This window comes from Myotis davidii, unplaced genomic scaffold (assembly GCF_000327345.1).
Source record: "Myotis davidii unplaced genomic scaffold, ASM32734v1 scaffold289, whole genome shotgun sequence".
Taxonomy (NCBI): domain Eukaryota; kingdom Metazoa; phylum Chordata; class Mammalia; order Chiroptera; family Vespertilionidae; genus Myotis; species Myotis davidii.
This window is the reverse complement of record NW_006299717.1, coordinates 2,709,752-2,732,720: the sequence shown is the minus strand read 5'-3', so window position 1 is coordinate 2,732,720 and position 22,969 is coordinate 2,709,752. Positions and strand designations below refer to the sequence as shown.

The following is a 22,969-nucleotide window of genomic DNA, read 5'->3' as shown; positions in this document are numbered from 1 at the left end:
AAAATGAATGAATACCCAGGCCTTCTGAAGTAACTGCTTTTCTCAGGAGATCACACATTTTAAAGTTTCTTTCTTGAGTAATATCTTTTTAGAAGTACTTACCTTTACTCCACCTTCTTTTAAAAAAGGATGTGAGGAACGATTTCAAGTATAAGCTACACTTAAGCACAGGGCGTTCAGAAATCAGGTTTCATAGAAGTGGATCCTCTTGGCACTCATCCAGGCAGTTAGCCCCCATGAACAAGCTGTTAGCTCTTGGGCACGCCGGGTTCCAGAAAATGCGGGCAGGGTTTAGGCGGGACTGTCTTGTGCGGGAGTAGTGTGTGATATGTAGAATAAGTAGGTTAAAGGCCTTTTTTATTTCAATGAAAATGAAATCTCCGAATACCATTTCTCCCTGATTATTTCTTAAAAGCTCACTCCCAGTGCTGGGTAGCCTCAGAGTTACTTATTAGTTCTTGAGCGTTGGTTTTTAGAATCACTCGGGCGGCTTTCATGAAAACGCACATTCTGGGCCCCCAGCAACACCTCAGAATCAGACTCCCCGCAAGGCAGTTCCTCAGTTGATCTGGACAGCCACGGAGGCTGGGCTATTTCCAGAGGGATTAATAGGTTTCATGGCCTCCCTCCCTGTTTGCTCCCTTCCCCCAAAAAGCAGCAGGTAAGTGTCCTGAAGGAACAAAGGCATTAATTTGAAATTGCCAGTCCATTGATCTCTTGAACTAACGCCACTGACCAGGTAGAGCGGGATGGGGGGTGGGGCGGGGGGAGGTGTGTGTGGCTAAAAGGAGGGATGCCGTGGAGCTCGTCTTGAGTGTGTATCTGCCATGTTTCTGCAGCATCAGGCTCTAATGGAAGAGCTAAACCGCAGCAAGAAGGACTTTGAAGCAATCATTCAAGCCAAGAACAAAGAATTGGAGCAGACCAAGGTACTAGAAAGAAGATGAAGGTTTAGAATTTGGTTAGTACATGCAACTCAGCATTTTCAACCGTGCAAGGGTTGCTATGGTGAATGGTGAGAGAAGAGAGTATGTGGCTTTTCCCAGCCTCAGGGGAAATAATCTGTAAAATTACTCAGGCCTATAGAAGGTTCTGCCTGTAAGACAACATCTGTTTCCTTCCCTCATTCAGAAGCGAAATGCTACGGATAAGACACACTTGCTGCAGTCTAATCCATTGTCTAGGGTAGATGCTCCCTCAGTGTGTCCCACTGACACAGGCTAAGGGGTGCTGTAGTCAAAGGAGTTCGTCCTCATGCATTTATGTAATTATTTCCCGCATCAAATCAGTAGAACTCGTAAGTTAGGTGTTATTAACTCAAGTGCCCACCGAGATCAGACTGGTAATGGAAGTGAGTAGTGTCTGTCCTGTGAGGACGAGGCGCACGGGAAAGGAGTCTTTGCCCCCACCTCCCCCCTAAGAGCAGCTCTGCTGCGGCCAGTTGTCGCCATCCAGAAATGCGAGCCCAGTGCTGTCAGATCTGAGTTTTCCACACAAGAGGGAAATCCAAATGTTCACATAAAATATCCCAATTTTCAAATATTGGCAGTAAGTTCAGTTTTTTGTTTTGTTTTTTAATGGCCAAACTAAACCAATCTGTAGGCTAGATCCAGTCCACAGGCCACCAGTTTGCAGCCTCTGCCCCGAATTACTGCCTGAGCCCGGCTGCATCTTACCGCTGCCCCTCCTCACAGACAGCCCTGGCGCAGAGCACAGGAGGAGGAGACTCGTCACTTGGACTGATAGCCTTATCCTGTTAGTCACAGAGTACCTTCTTTCCCAGCCTCCAAGAAACCAACCATCTTTTTAAACCCAGCAATTCATAGTGTTCAGGGAACTTGACTCCAGTTAGAAATGGGCCCAGACCTTCTTCCCTGTCATAAGCAGTCTTGCTTTGATTAGAAGAGAAAATAAAAGATGAAAAATGAGCCTGGCCGGTGTAACTCAGTGGTTGAGTGTCAGCCTGTGAACCAAAAGGTCACGGTTTGATTCCTTGATTCCCCATCAGGGCACATGTCCAGGTTAGGGGCTCCATCCCCAGTACGTGGTGTGCAGGAGGCAGTCGATTGATAATGTTTCTCTCTTGATGTTTCTATCTCCCTCTCCCTTCCTCTCTCTGAAATCAGTAAAAAATATATATGTATATATTTTTTAAAAAAAGATGACAAATGAATCAATTATATTCCCTAAATATCACTTCCTCTCTCAGAGGCACCTGATACTTTCTTTTGGGGGGATGAGGTGCCAACTTAAATAAATGACTGCTTCAAGGGCACACACCTAGGATGCTCCCTAAAAAGATTGTCCACAGCGGGTTGACCTCTTGGGGAGAGCACAAGGAAACTGAACTGCAGGCTTTGCAGGAGTGGCCTGGCACCCTTCCAGCCTCCAGGAAACAGAGATCATCCCTATTTTATAGAAGAGGCAGCTATACAGAGCACAAGGATCTTATACATAATGCAAACTTCCTGCCCCGGTGGACTGTTCTTTATGTCTTCTGTTTTGTCCAGTGCGTTTTCAGTTTGGGGGGTAATTTTATATTATATCCCCTCTGAACTGCAGTTCACTATGGGATTCTGAATGTCTCCTCCTTGCCTTGGGTGTTGGTGGGGTTAGTATACTGCCTTCAGTTCTTCTCATTTGGTTAATTTAGGGCAGGAGACAGAAACTACAATACAAATACTGAAAAATCGGAGAGAGGAAAGAAAGGAAGACAGCACCCCTATTAGAAACCAGTTCTGAGAAGCAGTACCCCTGGGAAATGCTTTATTCTCTGTGTTGCTCCGCCAGAATGAATTTTTAATTTAGAATCCTTCTGGATCCTATTCCAGATGATTAGCCCTGCTCGCTGTCCTGTTTTGCATTCTTGTTGGTCCTCCCGAATGACGGGTGGGGTTGGTTGTGTCTTTGCAGGAAGAGAAGGAGAAGGTGCAAGCACAGAAGGAGGAAGTTCTTAGCCACATGAATGACGTGCTGGAGAACGAGCTGCAGTGTATTATCTGTTCAGAATACTTCATTGAGGTAATTACAAACAGTGACTCCCGAGCGCCTGCCACTCCGGACCCTGGGAGCCCAGCGGCACGGGCTGCTGCTGCTGTAGGGAAACATTGGGAAGAGCTTTTTCTTGCGGGAACTTCCTGTAGCTATCTGACTGCAAAGTGATGTCTAGAGGTGGCCACTTCTCATTTATTCTGTAGTCTTCTTTAACTTTCCTGTCCCTTTTCCTGTTTCATTTGTTCTTGAGAATTTACTTGATATAATCAATATTTTTAGCTGCAAAACAGCCTTTCTCTCTGTTGTTGGGGAGAAAACAGAGCCATATGGCATTAGTTTTTGAAGAATCAGAATAAAGCTGCTCAATAAAGCTACTCCCCACCATGAATGGGCGCCGTACTGAGAGTGGGCGTGCAGCGCAGCCTTTAAACAGGGCGGTCATATCACTGATGTGTGGGCACTGGGAATTCAGCACATGTGGACCATGTCTCAGGGACTCTGAGGCCTTGTGAAAAAGGAACAGCTCTCTCCTCCGTTATCATTAGTTACCTGTCATATTTTTGCATAGACTCTTATTTTTGCAAATTGTACCCTTTGTGACCAGTTCATCTTATGCCACAAGTTTAAATTCGAGTTCTTAAGTGACAGTGCTTTTCAGCTTCCTTTACAGAGGAAATCACATACTGGCCCTGTTTCCTTTTTTCTGTTGGTCTTTATGAAGTTTGAGTCTACCAGCCTCCTAAAAACTCTCTCCTGAGCAGACCTGTTTCTTTGCTCTGGATCCACTTTGACTTCAGGTCATAAATTTCCCCATAATTTCTAGTCATTTGATTCTCTTTTACAGACTCTACCAGGGAAAGACAGGAAAGGGGGCTTGGAACAGGGGATGGGTTAGCCAAGCTGGGGCTTCTGCACAGACAAACCAGACGGACATCATGGCCTGTGTTTTGTGTACTGCATATTGCCTGACCTTTTCTACTGGTCACCTCTTAAAGTCAGTGTTGGAAAGAGGTTTCCTTTTAATCAGACAGGTTTTCAGTGCTGTTTATAAGAATTTACCTCCTATAGTAAACAGATTGTCTCCTAGTGGGCTTTTGGGCCAACTTGGCATTTGAAACATACATTATTTCTGTGTCATTTTCCACTGCCATCCTAAAAGGAGGATGAAGGCTTTTGAGCCTCGGGAAAGTTGTGTCTTAGGAAACGTACATAAACAGGAGCAATGAAGATAATGCTTTGTATTCTTGGGAATGAAAAGCATGACGGAAATGGGACCGCTGGTCTCAGCGAACCCCTCAAATGACAGGCCCCTCTGCTTCCTCACTCTTCACAGGCTCATTCACTCAGGGTCAGGCTCTGGCAGGGAGCCCATTACAGTTTTTGTATTTTTCCCTTTTTCTTCAGCCTTTTTAGTTGCCTTTACATGTATTTTACTTTTTTGGTTTCTTTTGAATAGAGAGGAGGATTCCTACCATCCTATATGCTGAATTTTCTGTATGTACTCCCCTTTCTATATTAAAATTGAGGTTCTAATTCCCCATTAGCAAGACACACATTTGTTTTCCATAAGAGAATTAGTGATGTGCTTGTACCAAACATTCACATGCTTACTAGTCCTTCCTGTGTCCAATGACGTTTGTTTGCAAGGTAACTAACCCATGTTGGCAGTGGCCTAAGTTGGTGGAACAAGACAGACAAATCAGCCACCTGGGGCCTGAGTCTATGAATTTAACTTTGAGAAAGAAAATAAATCATCTAACTTGAAGCTTAAAATTTCCCATCCCCTGCCCAGCCAGGGTTGCTCAGTGGTTGAGGTCGACCCATGATCCAAGAGGTCACTGATTCAATTCCCTGTCGGGGCACAAGCCCTGGTTGTGGGCTCGATTCCCAATAGAAGGCAGCCTATCGATGTTGATGTCTCTCTCTCCCTCTCCCTCCCTTCCTCTATACAATCAATAAAAACATACTTTAAAAAATTTTCCAGCCCCCCAAATGGTTCTGGTACCTTTTGTAAGCTCTCTAGAAAAGATTGTGGTTGAAAATCCACTTGGTCTTGCTTAGCTTTGAGATCACACCCACCCTGGGAAAGTAAACCTGACAGTTCTGATGTGTGTTCACATTCCCATTGCAGGCTGTCACCTTGAACTGTGCCCACAGTTTCTGCTCCTATTGTATCAATGAATGGATGAAGAGGAAGGTAGAATGTCCCATTTGTCGGAAGGACATCAAGTCCAAAACCCCCTCCCTGGTTCTGGACAATTGCATTAGTAAAATGGTAGATAATCTGAGTTCTGAAGTAAAAGAACGACGAACTGACTTAATTAAGAGACGAAAAGGTGAGTGATTATGTACAAGAAGGTGAGTGCCCTCAATGAAGGACTTGAAACTGGTTGGGGAAGAGAGTTAGATGAAGAAGATGTGGAAGAAAGGGAGAAAAGTAAAAGGAGTTAAAGATAATGTTTGAGAAAGAGTTGAAGTAGCATTAACTCCCTTACTTGAGCAGCGGGAAAGGGGAGGCTTAGTGTATGTGCCTTGGTTGTAGGGGTAAAAGAAGATGTGATTAGAAACACATGGTCAGTCAGTTTGCTGTTTTAATCACTAGATGGTGCTGTTGTTCAAGACAGTTTAGTTCTGTCCAGGTGTTGTAAACCCTTGGGTTGGGTATACAGTCAGTTACAAATTGGATGTGTACAAGTCAGAGATTCACAACTTGAATGCCTGAAGAAAACACACATACAGGTTCTCTCTGTGATAGTCACAGCTTAATTACACAAATTGGGCATAATGTTAAACCAGAGGCAGGTAAGTTTAATCCTGCCATGTTATTGGGGGTGCTAATATGTTTACCAACAAGTCTCCCAGTAGGAGGGAATTTGGATAAAGGGAATGGGGAAGCGGTGGGTGAATTTCCCTAATGAACCATGCTTCCACTGTGAACTCTTATTTAACAAATGGCCTCATCACCCCTGCTCCCTGCCCTGCTTAGACCTGAACGGCCTTTGGCGAAAGGACATGTCCCGGGGCAAAGCACAAGGGACTTAATGGATGAGAAGGTTGGTTCTCGCCGTGATGAGTGCACAGAAGCGGGGCGGACTTGATTATCACTAAGTCCCTTTAATAATCAGTGTAGCACTGCCTTGTGAGAACGCTGCAGAGCCAACGTGCTGTGATAGCAATCGGCTGCACATAAAGGCCTATCAAAGAGCCAGAAGGTTGCTGCCATTCCAGGTGCTTCCCACCACCTGGCCATGGTAACCCCTATTCACGTGTGCCTTCGGATGTACCTTCCCCTAAGTTCAGAGAAGCTGAAGGCTTAAAAGCCACACAGCTAGCAATAGGGTCTTCGCCCACTGCTTCCTTTCTCCCAGCCCTCCAGCAGGGAGCAGCCACTTGGAGCAGGGCCAGGAATCTGATGCTGATTTTCGAGCAGCTGTGGCATGAGACGCCCTCAGGTGGTCAGCTACAGCAGAGGCAGTCACAGGGCTGGGGGTGCTGAACAGGAGTGTTGTAGAGCCTGTTACACTCAGGGAAGATATTCTGACCTGCGCCCCGTTTTAAGCCCCCAGAAGTTGTTTTTACCTCCCAGGAGCCATTGATTCTGGCAGAATCCCAACGTTCCTCCTCTGCACCTCCCTCCTTCCACAGCAGGCACAGGAACACTGTACTCCGGGCCAGGATGCAATGGTCCCTGAGGCACTGTCTCCGTCAGTGGGGGAGGTGGAGAGGGACACAGGTAGCATGACAAGGTCCACAGCAGGGCACTGGGAAACGGCGGGAAGAGGCACTCACGTCGGCCTGGGCAGGCAGAGTGCGGGCAAAGCTTCACGAAAGAAGTGCCCTTTGAATGAGTTCAAGGTTCCCTAAGGGGCAGCTTTCCAAGCAGAGGACTCAGCACAAGCAGAGCACAGAGGTTTGAGAAGCATGGCTTGTTCCTAGCAGTGCCCCTTATGTCCACACCAGGTAGAATGTCTTCATGGTGCCGAGCAGCGGGTCTCCTGGGGCATTGCATGTGCCTTCTGTTCGCTTTCCTCTTTCCTTTCGGCGGGAGCAGTGACCTGGGCACCCCGCACTGACCAGGCTCAGCCTTTGAGCTGAAGTGTGCTGGGCCTGTCGGGGCCGGGGAGACACCCAATACTTTCTTCATCCAGCCCGTTGACTAGGTTTCCTCTCGAAAGTTCAGGCTCGGTAGATGGCTTCATGCAGCCCTGGAAAGGGAGAGGATACCCAACTCCCTTTTCTCTCCAAGGCTAAAGAGGGTATCTCTGCCTTTCTGGTCACACGTGGCGCTGCACCGTAAGCCGGTCGGCCTCCCAGCCATGTGGGTTTCCGCAGTTATCACAGAGAGCGCAGCTTTGAGGCTTCCTCCAGAGACAGGCAGAAGTTCTAAGGCCTGGTTAGGGAAACCGCCAGAGCATCCACAGCTGCACTGGTCTGCGGTGTGGGACTGAGCGAAAGTCTCATTTCAAATACCAACCTTCCTAGCCAACAGAAAGCTGGTGTAATCCCCAGTGCATGGGAATTTGAAAAAGGACCAAACTTAGGCTCTGGGAGCTAGGGTTGGCAGGCCTGTCGTTGTCGGAGTGCTGACACTGGTGGGGCTCTTTTCCTCCTGCAGGGGTTGCTCTCAGCACGAGTTCAGAGAGGGAGACCTGCCTCTCTGGCAGTATAGGGCTCATCCCACCAAGAGCAGCCTCACCTAGGCCTCCCTGGCTGGTGAAGTGTCCCATGGGAGGCGCATTGGTCCCTTGTAAACTCTGGGTGGCCAGATTATAGAGGAGAGACGGAGAATGCTAAGGTGAAGAAAGGGTGCTCTGGGGCTGAGGCAGATCAGGAGCATCAGTAAGTGCTAGCGCATGAGTAATTGTAACTCACCAGGATGCTGACGGGAGGTTTGCCTGCAGGGAAGACGTTTACCCCCTGTGGAGGCTCCCCTCCCCTGTTATTCTGTCCTCCTTCCATGTTTGTTGCTTGACAAGAGTGTTAACATTCCCACTTTTAGCTTTCCCCAGCGGTTTCTCTGGGTTGGGCTCAGAAAAGAAGAAAGCAAATTTTCTAGAAATAAAACCCTGTTGGTCCTTTAGGACAGTGATTTCCAGTCCAGGGGCTTTTTCAAAGCACATTCCCCAGCTCCCTTGATACTATATAATACTAGTGAGAGCGCCATGGCCTTCAGGTGTGCTGAGGTGGGGAAAGGTTCATGAACCACAGCTTTCCCGAATCCAGAGGTTGGGGGTCTCTGGGAAGATCAGCCCAGGTCAGTCCCGGCCCAGGTCAGTCCCGGCCCGCTCCCTGTAGCCAGCTGAGGGTGGTCCCGGCATGGGACACAAGAAACTGGCAGTCTCTGAAGAGAGCGCCCGCCTGCCCACCTGGGAGGCTGTCCCTGATATTGCCGTCGCCCCTGCTGAAAGAGCCCAGTGAAGGCCTGGGTAGGGAATGGCAGAGCAATAGTGTCTGGCAAGTTGACTTCATCCAGAGAGAATACTTGTTGGCAAGGACTTTTAATGCACCCAGTCCTGCTCCTAGGGCAGTGATGGCAAACCTTTTGAGCTCAGCGTGTCAGCATTTTGAAAAACCCTAACTTAACTCTGGTGCCGTGTCACACATAGAAATTTTTTGATATTTGCAACCATAGTAAAACAAAGACTTATATTTTTGATGTTTATTTTATATCTTTAAATGACATTTAACAAAGAAAAATCAACCAAAAAAATGTCACCTCTGACACGCGTGTCATAGGTTCACCATCACTGGTCTAAGGGACAGTAGCTCTCAGCAAGGGTAGCATGGGGTGGGGTATCCACCTGCATGCATCCAAATAGTGTATAACACTGGACTCTACAAATTTATCTTTTACAAAATTGTCATGGGATAGAAAATTGGCAGGCTTCTTATCTAGAAGTTTTTTTTTCTTTATAGTCCAAAACCACCCTCCATTTTTTGCCCCTCCTTTTATATATATTTTTCTAAATTGAGATTTTTTTTTATTCTTCTCCTGAGGATACATTTTTATTGATTTTTAGAGAGAGAGGAACAGGGAGGGGTTGTAGAGAGGGAGAAGGGGAAGAGAGAGAGAGAGAGAGAGAGAGAGAGAGAGAGTAACGTTGATCGGTTGCTTCTGTATGTGCCCTGACGGGGATTGAACCCACAACTAGGTATGTGCCCTGATCAGAATCAAACCCGAAACCTTTTGGTATACAGGACGATGCTCCATCAAACTGAGCCACCCAGCCAGGGCTTTCTTCTTCTTCTTTTTTTTATTGTTGACACTAATCCAGATGTCCCCACATATCCCCCTCGTCCCCCCTCTACCTAGCCCCCGCACCCCCTTCCCTCTTGCCATCACCACACTGTTGACTGTGTCTATGGGTTATACATATATGTTTTTGGCTAATCCTTTCATCTTCTTTCATCCAACTCCCCATTCCCCTCTGACAGCTGTCAGCCTGTTCCATGTATCCATGCTTGTGGTTCTATTTTGTTTGTCATTTTATTTTGTTCATTAGGTTCCACATATAAGTAACATCATATGGTATTTGTCTTTCTCTGACTGACCTATTTCACTTAGCATAATACTCTCCAGGTCCATCCATGTTGTCTCAAAGGATAACAGATCCTTCTGTTTTTACAACTGTGTAGTATTCCATTACATAAAAGTACTACAGCTTTTTTAATCTGTTCATCTGCTGATGGGCACTTGGACTGTTTCCAGATCATGGCCATTGTAAACAGTGCTGCTATGAAGCATATATTCTTTCTGATTAGTGTTTCAGAATTCTTAGAATATATTCCCAAAGTGGATCACTAGTTCAAAAAGCAGTTCCATTTTTAATTTTTTAAGGCAATGCCATACTGTTTTCCACAGTGGCTGCAGCAGCCTGCATTCCCACCAATAGTGCACTGGTGTTCCCTTTTCTCCAAATCCTCGCCAGCACTTGTTTGTCGATATACACTGAGTGGCCAGATTATTATGACCACCCCCTCAGTACTTCGTTGGGCCACCGTGTGCCTTCAGTACTGCGGCGATTCTTCTTGGCATTGACTCCACGAGATGTTGAAAGGTGATGCGAGGAATCTGACACCATGCCTGATGAATAGCACTGTCCAGTTCTGTGAGATTTGAGGTTGTGGAACCAGCTGCCTGATGGCTTTTAACTTTGTCCCACAAATGCTCAATTGGATTGAGATCTGGTGATTGTGGGGGCCACCTAAGCAAGGTAAAGTCTCCCTCATGTTCTTGAAACCACTCCTGCACAATACGAGCACCGTGGCATGGCGCACTGTCTTGTTGGAAGAAGCCATCTCCATTGGGATACGCCATCAACATGATAGGATGAACTTGGTCAGCAACGATACTTAGGTCTGTTGTGCTATTCAGACGTTGTTCCACACGCATTAAAGGGCCCAAATCATGCCAGGAAAACATGCCCCAAACCATAACACTGCTCCCACCAGCTTGAAGGGTTGTACTCATGCATGTGGGGTGCATGCTTTCATGCTGTTTCCCCTCTGCCATCTGCATGATGCAACTGGAAACGTGATTAATCGGACCATACGACTTTTTTCCCAATGCTCGACTGTCCAATCCTTGTGTTCCTGTGCGAATTGGAGACATTTTACCTTGGTAACTGCAGACAGCAAAGGTTTTCGAACAGGCCTTTGCTTCCATATCCCATACGATGCAGTGTACGGCTAATTTGCCTACAAACGTCAGGTGGTCATAATAATCTGGCCACTCGGTGTATATACTATTGATGGTAGCCATTCTGACAGGTGTGAGGTGACACCTCGTTGTTTTAATCTGCATTTCTCTGATGATCAGTGACTTTGAACATTTTTTTCATGTCTCGGCCATCTGTATGTCCTCTTTTGGAAAAGTGTCTATTCAGGCCATTTGCCCATTTTTTAAATTAGATTGTTTGTCTTTCTGGTGTTGAGTTGTATACATCCTTTATATATTTTGGAGATTAACCTCTTATCAAATGTATTATTGGTGAGTATAATGGGTTTCTTTTTCATTTTGTTGATGGTTTCTTTTGCTGCCCCTCCTTTCTTCCTTCCCTTCTCCTCCTCTTTTGTCTCCTATTGGTCTTCCTTTCCTTTTCCCTTAAGTGGTGCCTCCCTCGTCGCCCTCATTGGCATCTCAGATTGCACAGTTGGGGCCTGCCGGCTTGGCTCAGTGGTTGAGCATAGACCTATGAACCAGGAAGTCACGGTTCGATTCCCAGTCAGAGCACACGCCTGGGTTGCGGGCTTGATCCTCAGTGTGGGGTGTGTAGGAGACAGCTGATAATGATTCTTTCTCATCATCGATGTTTCTATCTCTCTCTCCCTTTTCCTTCCTCTCTGAAATCAATAAAAATATTTTTTAGAAAAAGGTTGCACAGGTGGAAGTCTATGAACCAGGAAGTCACGGTTCGATTCCCAGTCAGAGCACACGCCTGGGTTGCGGGCTTGATCCTCAGTGTGGGGTGTGTAGGAGACAGCTGATAATGATTCTTTCTCATCATCGATGTTTCTATCTCTCTCTCCCTTTTCCTTCCTCTCTGAAATCAATAAAAATATTTTTTAAAAAAAGATTGCACAGGTGGAAGGGACAGGGCAGCATAGGAACTGTTCCCCCAGTGGCGAAGGTACTGTGGTCTTAGAAGTCAGCTTCTAAGATACGAATAGGAATAGGAGTGACCGTCAGAGCCTCCGAACCTCACATTTCTTGTTGACTCTGTAGTCCTTGAGGTTTCTGGGTGGTCTCCCTCCATCGGGAGGTGAAGCCTGTTCCGACCAGCGCTCTGTGGAGGAGTGTCTTCTCTCCTTCGCCGAAAGCTGCCACCTCACCGCAGGCCCCGGACAAGCTTTCACAGCTTAGGGGATGGGCCTTCCTGGCATAATGATCCGTCGGTGCACCCCAAATGCGTGCCTGGCTGGGTTTGAGGGAACCACGCCTCGTGCTAGAGAAGAGACCAGGCTGACCTTTGCTTACCTGCCTGCAGAGTCAGGAACCCTGGTGAGCACCGCCCACCAGCACCACCACCACCACCACCACGTTGTACTGAGGGCAAGACCAGTGCTTGCTGGCCAAGGCTGGCCCACCAGCCGGAGAGCAGGGCCCAGGGGAGGAACCTGAGCACACCGAGAGCTTCAGGAGAAGTAAGTGAGCAGCTCCGGTCGGCGGGGGTCCAGCAGGAGGGGCTTCACCTCGCTTGTTGCTGTTTCCACAGCACAAGTTCCTCCTGGCCTTTTTGGTTGTGTTTTCTGTAACGATAGAACAGTTATTTTGTCTCTAAAAAGTGGGTCCTCTCTTCCCGCTAACGTGCACCTTTCCATTGGCTTTTCAGACAGGCTTCCAGGAGCCTCTTATTGTGGGAGACCGCTTGTGTGAATGTAGCGTCTGTCATTACCCAAGCAACTCCTCCCGGGGCCTTCCTTGGTCCCGCCCTTAAGGCTGGCTGTGCCGGGTGTTTTAGAGCACACTCCGATCAGCGGGTGTTCTAGATGCCCATGAACCCGTCAGGGACACCGTTTCCTCCTCGTCCTTCCCCCATGGAACCCCATAGGGTTAGGTCCGTCACCAGGGGGCGTCTCTGCATCAGCTGCACTGTATCCTGTCCATTGCCTGTTGCTGTGGCTCCTGTGACGTCTGGTTAGAGCAGGCGTGCTCCTGTTTCTGGCCAGGGCTCCTGCTTGAACAGCCTCCTGCTTTTCTGCCTGGAGAGTTTGGACCCTTTTTTTACTTTTGGCCCATGAAACCTGAACCAGAACCAACCCCAAAGAAACTGCTCTTCACTTCCTTCCTCTGGACCCTTCCTTTTTCTTAGTACCTACTGTCAGGTGCTAGAATGGAAGTGGGTGGACGCTGCAGCCTGCCTGGTGGAGCAGAGCTTTCATCCAGATGCAGGGCCTGGCCGGTTGTAGTAACGCTATTAGAAGAGAGATGAATGGTGCTAGGCAGAGGCCCAGGGACAGCAGAGAAGTGAAGGGAAGTGAAAGGGGGATGGGTGCATATCACCGGTAAAGGGGCTAAGAGCAAGAAAGCAAGGGGTGCTGAGGGCAGGACGGCAGGGTGCTAGAGAGGGTTGAACATTGAGGCTGGTGGGTCGTGGGAGAACTACAGAAGGTTTTGGGTGGAGCTGTGACTGTCCATGTTACACTTTTCTGGATAGATTAATGGGGTGCAGTGAAGATGATACATGGGGATGGGAACAAGACCAGAGGCAGCAGCTCTGGCCAAGGATGATGGCTGGGCCAGAGAAGTAGCAGTGGGGATGCAGCGACTGGCTGGACTTGAGCAGTGGTTCCGAGGGTGGAATCTGCAGGTTTGTGGAGCTGGTTTGCTGTGAAGAATGAAGGGGCTCAGAGTTGCGGATCACTCCGGTTTCTGTCTGGCAGCGGGGCGATGATGGTGCATTTGCTGAAATGAGGTGCAGGTTGTCAGGGAGGTGAGTTTAGTTTTAGACTAAAGTTGTTTAGACCAAAGTGAGTTGAGCGTGCCTGAGGGCATTTAAGTATGTGGACCTGGAGCCCAGAAGAGTCTAGATTTGGGAATCTTGTCTGGGTGGTCAGAGCCCAGGGTCAGGTCCCGGCCCGGAGCAATGCCAGCATTGCAGGTGCGGGTGGTGGAAAGGAGTGTGCAGGGCAGACGGTGAGGAGTGGCCAGAGGTGGGAAAGGGGGCGTGTGGGACAGGCCATCGGAGTGGTGTGCTTTGAGCCTTCCTGACCCCACCCTTAGCCCTTATTACATTCCAGACATCTCCCTATTTATTTACTTCAAATACTTACAATACTGAAATTGTATTTGTTAGTGTGTTCTTGCCCCTCAATTTGTAAACTGAGGACAGGGGCTGTATCTGAGTGTGTGTGGTCTCAGACCTAGGAGAGTGTTCGGCAGGTCCCCAGTGAATGCACATTTACGAGTGGTCACGAGCTGAGGAGTGGGCAGTGAGGCTGCAGCTGAGAAGATAAGGACGGAAAAGTGCCCTTTGGACAGAGCAGGCGTGGGGGGACTGGCGGGTCAGCAGGCAGTTTGCATTGAATTGTGGAATGAGTATGGGCTAAAGTAGACAAGAGTAAGATGAACAAGTTCTTCAAAACATTTGGCTACAAGTGTGGGGAGCTACCCAGAGAAGGCCATGGCTGGGAAGGACGTGAGGGTAAAGGATTTTTGAAGACATGAGAGATTTTAGCACGTTCACCTGCTGGTTGGAGGGAGCCTGGAGAGGAGATGCTGGGGAGCCAGGACGGCGGACGGACGGTTCCTACGAAGGCGGGAGGGAGGGAATGCAGAGCACAGAGGGAGGAAGTAGTCTTTCAAAGTAGGAGGGTACGTCCTGTTTCCTAGAGAGAAGGGGACAATGTGGGAGGACAGGCAAGGACATGTGCTTGAGGGAGTCCAGAGCATTTCTTCCCGGTGGCGTCTGCGTTTTTCAGTGAGCTGTCGGGAGGCCCTTAGCTGAGAGGAAGGGACGTGCATGGTTCTCCCAGCTCACCAAGGCTGCCCGTCCCAAGGCCTACCACCTCAAAGGCTGCCCCAAAGTGGGAGAAAAGTAACTTTTACAACCCTTGGAGTCTTCCTTACCAAAGTGTTCCGGACCTCAGTCTCAGAGAAGGGCAGTTTCCTTGGTGGCTGTCTTGTGCCCTCGGGATAGGCCAGGATTCCCGCTTCTCCACGAGGAGGCAGAAGTTATGGGAAAAGACCAGAGCCCAGCAAATAGCCCCTCCGACCCCTCCCTCCTGGGCGTTGGAACTCCCGCCTCTCCCTCCAGTCACTGTGGATGCAAGTCCCTCTTTCCTTCAGCAGATATTTACTGCGGGCCAGCTTGGTGCCAGGGCCTGTTCCAGGTGCAAGAGATAGAAAGAGAAGTGAAATCTAATAAGTTAGCACTGTGGAGAACAGCAGGCTCGGGGGTGATGGGGGAGCTTCGGCAGTTTTTGCTGGAGCCGTCAAGGAAGGCATCACCAAGGAGGTAGCATTTCAGTAAAGCTCTGTGGGAAGTGGCCGCTGCATTGGGGGAGGGACTAGAAGGGGAGTGTGCTTGGGGTTGCTTGGAGTGTAGGACGAACGGTAAGGAGCCCAACTGGCTACAGTAGAGTGAGTGACGGAGGAAGGGGAAGAGGGCAGGACGTGGCGCAGGAGGCAGGTCATGTGAGCCTGATAGGCCTTCGAAGGCCCTTGATTTTCCTCTTACCCTGGGGGAAGTGAGGAGCAGACTTTGAGCAGAGTGATATGATCTGACCTGTTTCTCTTTGCAGGGGCTGGTCTGTGGGGAAGAGATGGAGGGTGGCAGTAGGGAGGCCAGAGAAGGCCCATGCAGCTCGTCTTTTATTTCTCTTCTCTTTTCCTCCTTTTCCCTCCAAAGCACAGAGATCGTTGTGAAGACTGCCGCGGGGGCCTTTTAAAGACTGCCAGGCAACAGAGCGCGGGGTGGTCTCAAGGATCCTCTGTGGACTGTCTTGGGCTGCGCCGGGACAGAGCGCGGGAGAACCACGTGGGACAGAGTCTAAGTAAGAAGTCGTCCGTCACGAGCCTCCCATGCTGGCCAGCCCGCTGCACCGTCATCTGAAGCCCCCCGTACCCACCGCCCTACGGCCTCCGGGTACTAAACAGACTCTGCCTCACTGCGTGTTGAATGGTTATGTAGTTCCGTTTGCTTTTTTAAATTTGTTGTTGTTTTGTTACTGTTTTGGTGCCTCTGCTGACCTTGTTCCGGACAGCTTGAATGTACCCCCGTGGCTGCCCCTGACGCTAAGGCGGCCTCTATTTGAGAGGACGGCACCCCTCTTTGTGAAAACAAGATGTTGTTTCCTGGAAATAAAATGTAAAACTTAACAGTTGCTCAGCTGGGCTTTGGTGTATTTATCTTCCTTCCCTTCCAGCTCCCAGACGGTCTCACAGGTAAACACTGGCAGCTCATAAATTGCAACCAAGAAAGTGACTGTATCAGATGATAGACGCGGTGAATGTCAGCCCAAGGAGCCGGGCCCAAGGTCATGGCCATCGCAGATGGGCTCCGGGAAGCCCTGACTGTTGCGTTTCCTTTTCCTTCCAGAGCTGGGGCCCTGCTTTCCTGGCTCAGGACGGGGTGGCTTCCCTTCTTCAGCTGGGGTTTGGAAGTAGTTTCCAAGTCTATTTTATTGTGTCAGAAAACACGGGTGATGCTTTTATGTGTGTGCATTTAAAAAAAAGTAGAAGTCATCTCTCTTGCTACCTCCTAAGCAGAAAGAAAACTAGTTTGAAATTTGGGAGCTAGAAGCTAGGGCAAACCTGTGGTATCCTTGGTTACCGGTGATGAGAATGAGGGACAGTACAGGAAGCTGAAGAGTAGTCGTTAGAGCAAGGAGCTATTAGTACTGTGAACTGCACTATGTCAGGCTGCGATTTGCTTCTGGAGGGAGAGGGGTTCTCCTTTACCGTTTATGCCTACCTGGAGAATCGGTCTTTGTAGTTTTCATAAAGGATTGGAAGCTATTGACTGGACAATTTTTTAGGCTGGTAGGTTTTCTCCTTTGTTGAGTATACTGTGAATTGGGATGCTGGAGTCCCTCGTCTTCAATTCCGCCTGTCTCGCCGTTTGTACTGATTGGTTACTGGTTTAGTCAAGGAAGAAGTAAATAAACATAGAAAACAATACTACAAAAATACCCATCGTAACCACATTGTAAAAATTCTGGAGAAACAGGGAAGAGAAAGATTATTACCATCTTGATGTGATAATCTCCTATTTATCCTATACATGTATTTTGTTTATGTGATTGCATGGGCATATATAAATGTTGACTTATTCTTTTTTAATTGAGTTAGAGAGGGGAAGGGAGAGAGAAAAACACATCAATGTGAGAGAGAAACATTAATCAGTTGCCTCCTGTTGGGGATTGAACCCGAAACCTGGATATGTGCCCTGACCGGGAACTGAGCCTGCCGCCTTTCAGTGTAGGGGAAGTGCTCCAGCCAACTGAGCCGCATTGGCCAGGGCTACTTAAGTCATTTCTTAAGTTCACGTATCATAATCACTTTTAACAGAGTAGAGATACACTTTTTAATTTTTATAAGAGTTTATTTAAGCCAGACTGACAAATGCCAGGGAACAAGATCGCAAATGCTCCCCAGATACACACTTTTGAATGGGTGCTGTGGTCACGTGGTTTGAAATGGAAAGTACAAGAGAACCCAGAGTGAAAAGCCTGCCCGTCTGCCCCCGGGACCACTTCCCTGCACAGGGGCCGAGTTCCCACTTCCCCACGTGTCCTCCAGAGACCGTCTCTCCACAGGCAGACACGCACGTGTGGCCTCTTTCGCTGCACAACTGATCATAAGCTACACGTTATTCTTACCTTGCTTTTGGCAGTGACTCCCAGTCAGTACCTGAGAACTTCCTCTGTCTCTGTTTCCGCTGCCAATCATCCCATTGTGTGTTTGCACCATAACTGTTTTTCCAGTCTCTTTGTGATCTAGGTTGCTTCAAACTCTCTCTTTTTCATACAGCTCCCCAGAAAGTTCTATTAAATAAATCTCAGGATATATCCTTTTAAGTAAAACAACAAAAATAACAACAAAAAATATACATAGAACCCATAAAGTAAAGAAGGAAAATCTGGAAGCCCACATGCTGGGAGCTCTCTCTTAAAATCAATGCGCCTCCGTCTGTTTCTTCGAAAAAAGATTCACAGATGTAACTTTCTCTAAATGTTTGTTAGTAATAGTCTTGTAAGTCTGGTTCCATAATAGTCTATAATGTAACTACTTCCACTGAAGGCCCAACAATCTGCATTGAAATAAGAATGAAATTGGTTAGGCTCCCAGTTTTATAAAACCCATTGTCCCAGGTAAAATTGATCTGCTCCCCAGCATCCAAGAAAAAGAGTGCAGCCGCCACTTTGTATGAATAGCCATTTACTTTTTGACAAGAGATGGGCTTGAGAAAATTAACTTTAAAATATGTTTCATTGCCCCTGAAATTATGCTGGGTGCTAGAAAACAGAGCTGTGAACACACGAGCTCTGTATTTATAAGGTGGACTGGCTCTTGCGTAACTGTTTATTCTCTACATATTTACATACATATCCCACCTTGAAGTCCTCACACTTGTCTCCTTGCCCCCCATGGTGATGGTGGCACCCTCCAAGGTCCTGTGGTGACTGACACGAGCCTCAGGACACCCACACTGAGGACCAGTGCGTCCACTCCTCACAGGACAGCCTGCAGTCAGCACCCTCAGACACACATCACTAGAGGGAAGACCTCAAAGAGGAAACACAGGACCTGGCCTGAAAGCCGTCGGCAGGCTGATCTCGGGCTGACCATCCTCTCCCTGGGCGCCTGGACACAGTGACTGGCAACCTCTCCCTTCGGAACACCACATTCCTCCCCAGTGAGCACACGGGTTACTAGTGAGCCCCTGCCCTGGCCAGCGTGGCTCGGTGGGTTGGGCATTGTCCCATGCGCCAAAGGCTTGCCAGTTCGATTCCCAGTCCGGGCCCATGCCCGGATTTCAGGCTCGATCTTGAATTCCAGCCCTGCCATTTGTAGCTGTGTGACATTGGGCAAGTTACTCAACCTCTCTGGGTCTCAGTTTCTTTACGACGTCTGAAATACTCTGGTGTGCTCTTGTGAAAGCCCAAATAATTCTTCCAGTTACTGCACTGCTCACCAACCAAACCTGTGTTCTATTTTTAAAAGACTCAAACCAAAAATTAACTCAAACTTTTGCATTATTTCTCTGAGCTACAGTATGTTCTTTCCCTGGAGAGATTTCTGATATTAAACATCATCTACATTTTGCTTGCCTCGAAAAATACATGGTAACTTCTGCCTTGCAGCACCAAACCACAGTATAGCTGAGCCCCACCACTGTGCAGAGGGCTCTAATTAGAGGCATGTTCTCTACCACAGGGCTCTGAGAAACTGGCTAAGGAGGGTTTGTTTCAGATTCTGCCTTTATTAAGCAGATGAATGCAGCCAGCACGCTCTGTGAAGCACTTTGCAGTGAGTGGCAGGTGTCCCATATCCATCTGATTACGTTAACCTAGAAAGGGCCCGCTCTGCCTCTAGGCGAGCGTCATCCCAGCAATCAGACTCTGCTAGGGCAGGGACTTTGCCCTTTGTGGGCTGGGGAGCTGGATACTCATCCTCTGTTCTTCTGATTGGAAGCTGCTGTGTGTTTTTTTATAGAAAGACCCACATCCGCTCATTATCTCCAGCCCTTCTCTTTCACTACTTTTTCCTCCTCTGAACAATGAGTCAGGCAGTCACCATCGCTGCAAGTGCCTGGGATGGCAGCTCTCTCCAACTGCCTGTTTGCTTTTGACAGCCTGACTGGCGAGGACCTTCCCACTGCGTATCTAAGGATAACCAAGGCGCTCGCTGGAACTCTAGGTTTAAGAGAAGGAAGTTGCATGGTGGTCCTAACCTAAGAAGATTAGGAGAATCCTGGAACGACTGTCCCTTGCCCAAAAATGCAGGCTTGTTAACCTGTCTTGAGCAGCTGGCTGCTATTGGTTACAGTGGCCCAAGGGCTTGCTCTGCTGAACTCTAATTAGCTTCTTTCAAAGAAAGAAAACTTCCCATGTGGTCAACCCTTCCTGAATTTTCCATAAATGGGGATTGAAGCAATAGAAGTAGGGGCTCCTGGGGAGAAGATGGGTTCTGGTGTTGATGGAAAATAATGAGCTGCTTTGAGTTGCTGATTCTGCGGTTTATTTATTTTTATTTGTTTACTTGATTCTTCAGTTTGTTTTTTAAAATATCGTTTTATTGATTTCAGAGAGGAAGGGAGAGGGAGAGAGATAGAAACGTCAAGGATGAGAGAGAATCATTGGGCCTCCTGCACGCCCCTCCTCCCCCACCAGGGATCAAGTTCACAACCCAGGCATGTGCCCTGACGGGGAATCAAACCGTGATCTGGTTCATAGTTAAGCGCTCAACCATTGAGCATCACCAGCTGGGTAATTCTGCAGTTTAGAAGTGCATATGAATCCGAAGGGCTGGGCCTGTAGTAGGTGCTCAATAAATACGCAGATGCTACAATTCCTTTGCAGCATCCCCAAACAGTACCCACCATGGGTTATCGGAGTTCATTAATCTCCAAGCAGTATAACCCAGATTCCCAATTCAGATCCAATTTCCAGACCCACTATCCCTGCTGTCCACTTCCCTTCAGTTCTGTGAATACTTTCATCTGCCATGAATTTTTTGTCCTATAGCAGCCAAATTCTGAATTCTGGATGTTTCACATAAATTCAATGCAGCAATAGTTTTTGAATGCCCATTCTTTACTAGGCACTATTCTAGGTGTTTAGAGTATGGCACCTAACAAAACAAAAAAAGGTATTGTGAACCTCCTTTCTAGTAAGGGGTCAAAAGGTCAAAAGCTTCCCACAAAGGTTTTATTAGATTCTGTGGGAGTGGTTCACCAGTGTGTCCTCACATTCACAAACTCAGGCCACACCAAGATATAGAGCCGCATTTCACACCTCCAGGGCCTGGGTGCCAGAGCCTTCTCAGTCTGCTTCCCCTCCTACCTCCCCTTAGGGTGTAGGGACCAGCTCTCTGGAGATCAACTCTCCTGGGCCTCTACCCAGCTCCCACCAGGGCCTTCAAGGCATCCCTGAGGCAGTTTGGGCCCTCAGCCTGGAGGATAGGCCCCCAAAATCCCTCCTCACCACACAAGAACACCCTGAGTGCTGTGTATGCCGGCCGGCACCAGGAGCCCTGGACCACTGAGGGATCCTCAGGTGACACGCCAGCCCAGGGAGACAGTCCCGTGTTTCTGAGGTGAATATTGACACCACACCTAACTGATGATGGGTGGGACTGGTCAGGTTTTCGGGACATTCTAAAGCAAATGCGTTTGTCACCTCTTCAACTCATTCTCTTCCTTTCACAAACTCAGAGTAAGCCTGGGACAGTGAATGTTCCTGAAGCTCAAGGAGGTGAGAGGCAAGAGGGAATGGAAGGATCTCCCTGAAATATTAGGGAGGAGAGAGAGTACTTCCTGAACCTCACCCTCTTGCAGGCGGCCTGGCTCTCAAGGAGCTCCCTCAGAACATACATACCACACATCTTGAAACCCAGGTCTTGGACAGAATGCACAGGTTTCCAGGCCTTCCCTCCTCTCAAAATCTTTCCATAGCTCTCTAAATAACCCCTGCTCATTGCTCTTTCCCCCTCTAATCCATTTTCCACACCTGATAACGTGACTTTCTGAAATATATGTTAGATTATGTCTCGGCCACCTATGTCTCTGCTTAAGCCAAATGATCTAAAATTTCTAAACCTTGCCCTGCCGGCATGGCTCAGTGGTTGAGTGACCAGGAGGTCACTGTTCCATTCCTGGTAAGGACATATGCCCATGTTGTGGGCTCGATCCCCAGTAGGGGTGTGCAGGAGGCAGCCAGTCAATGATTCTCTCTCATCATTGAAGTTTCTATCTCTCTCTCCCTCTCCTTTCCTCTCTGAAGTCAATAAAAGTATATTTTAAAAAATTCTAAACCTCAGTTTTCTCATCTGTAAAATGGGGATAACACTTACCTCATGGAAGTTGTGAAGATTAAATGAAACTGTAGCATAGTGCCTGGCACATGGAAAGAGCTCACCAAATAATTGCTATTATTAATATTACTAGAGGCCCAGTGCACAAATTTGTGCACAGGTGGGATCCCTCGGCCTGGCCAGCGATTGGAGCCATTTTGCCCAGTCTGGGGGGAAGGAACGTAGGAGGTTGGCTGGCGGGTCCCGATCAGGGCCAATCAGGGCCGGCTGGTCATGGGGAGGGACCACAGGAGGTTGGCTGACTGTGGGAAGTTGGCTGTGGGAGGGCACTGACCACCAGGGGCCAGCTCCTGTGTTGAGCTTCTGCCCCCTGGTGGTCAGTGCACATCATAGTGACTGGTTGTAACAGTTGCTTAGGCTTTTATATGTATAGATTGATAGTGCAGAGAACTTAGATTGCCCACACTGCAAAATAACCCTGTAGTCTAGAGGTCATGAGCATTGGCTGGGGAGTCAGACAAACCTGAGTTTGAATTCCTGCTCTATGTTACCATCCATATGAGCTTGGGCAAGTCAACTAATCTATCTTTTAATTTCATTTCCAGAAAAAAAAAAAGATAATAAAATCTTTCCTCCCAGGGTTTTTGTTAGGATGAAATGAAATAATGTATGCACATCAGAATTAGGTTAGGCCAGTGATGGCGAACCTTTTGAGTTCGGCGTGTCAGCATTTTGAAAAACCCTAACTTAACTCTGGTGCCGTGTCACACATAGAAATTTTTTGATATTTGCAACCATAGTAAGGCAAAGACTTATATTTTTGATATTTATTTTATATATTTAAATGCCATTTAACAAAGAAAAATCAACCAAAAAAATGAGTTCGCGTGTCATAGGTTTGCCATCACTGGGTTAGGCTAATCCAGGGCCCTGGAAAAAGCCCTTCCCCTTTCAAGAAGCTGAATGGAAGCTTTATTATTAAAAACTTGGGTTCTTTCTTTCTCCTTTACCATCCTTAGTGGTTGCCTAATAATCCAAGTCAGCAACTATCTGGGAAATTCTAAAACTTCCCAGAAGCTCTGACAACTTCTACTTATACCTCAGGAGCCAGAACATAGTATATGGTAACACCGAGCAAGGGAGGCTGGGACTATAGGTTTTCATTTGACAAATTGCCATCCAGAATAAAATCGGGTTCATCAAGTAAGTGAGGCTTCTGCCAAAAGCCACATGAGTGAGACTGGAAGTGGATCTTCCAGCTCAGTCAAGCCTTTAGATCAGCGGCTCTCAACCCGTGGGTCGAGACCCCTTTGGGGGTTGAACGACCCTTTCACAGGGGTCGCCTAAGACCATCGGAAAACACAAATATAATTACATATTGTTTTTGTGATTAATCACTATGCTTTAGTTATGTTCAATTTGTAACAATGAAATTGGGGGTCACCACAACATGAGGAACTGCATTAAAGGGTCGCGGCATTAGGAAGGTTGAGAACC

At 47.8% G+C, this 22,969-nt stretch overlaps 1 protein-coding gene across 1 annotated transcript in view; it reads left to right on the top strand.

The window, feature by feature from the left end:
• The window catches only part of RNF8 (ring finger protein 8, E3 ubiquitin protein ligase), a 43,283-nt gene extending 27,464 nt beyond the window's left edge, over positions 1-15,819 (top strand). Inside the window, exons 5-9 of the mRNA XM_015571884.1 lie at positions 840-929; positions 2,914-3,021; positions 5,126-5,330; positions 11,982-12,138; positions 15,345-15,819. Of these exons, the coding sequence (XP_015427370.1) occupies positions 840-929; positions 2,914-3,021; positions 5,126-5,330; positions 11,982-12,115 (537 nt within the window). The 3' untranslated portion in view covers positions 12,116-12,138; positions 15,345-15,819. The remainder of the gene's footprint in view (positions 1-839; positions 930-2,913; positions 3,022-5,125; positions 5,331-11,981; positions 12,139-15,344) is intronic.
• Positions 15,820-22,969: the final 7,150 nt, after the last annotated feature.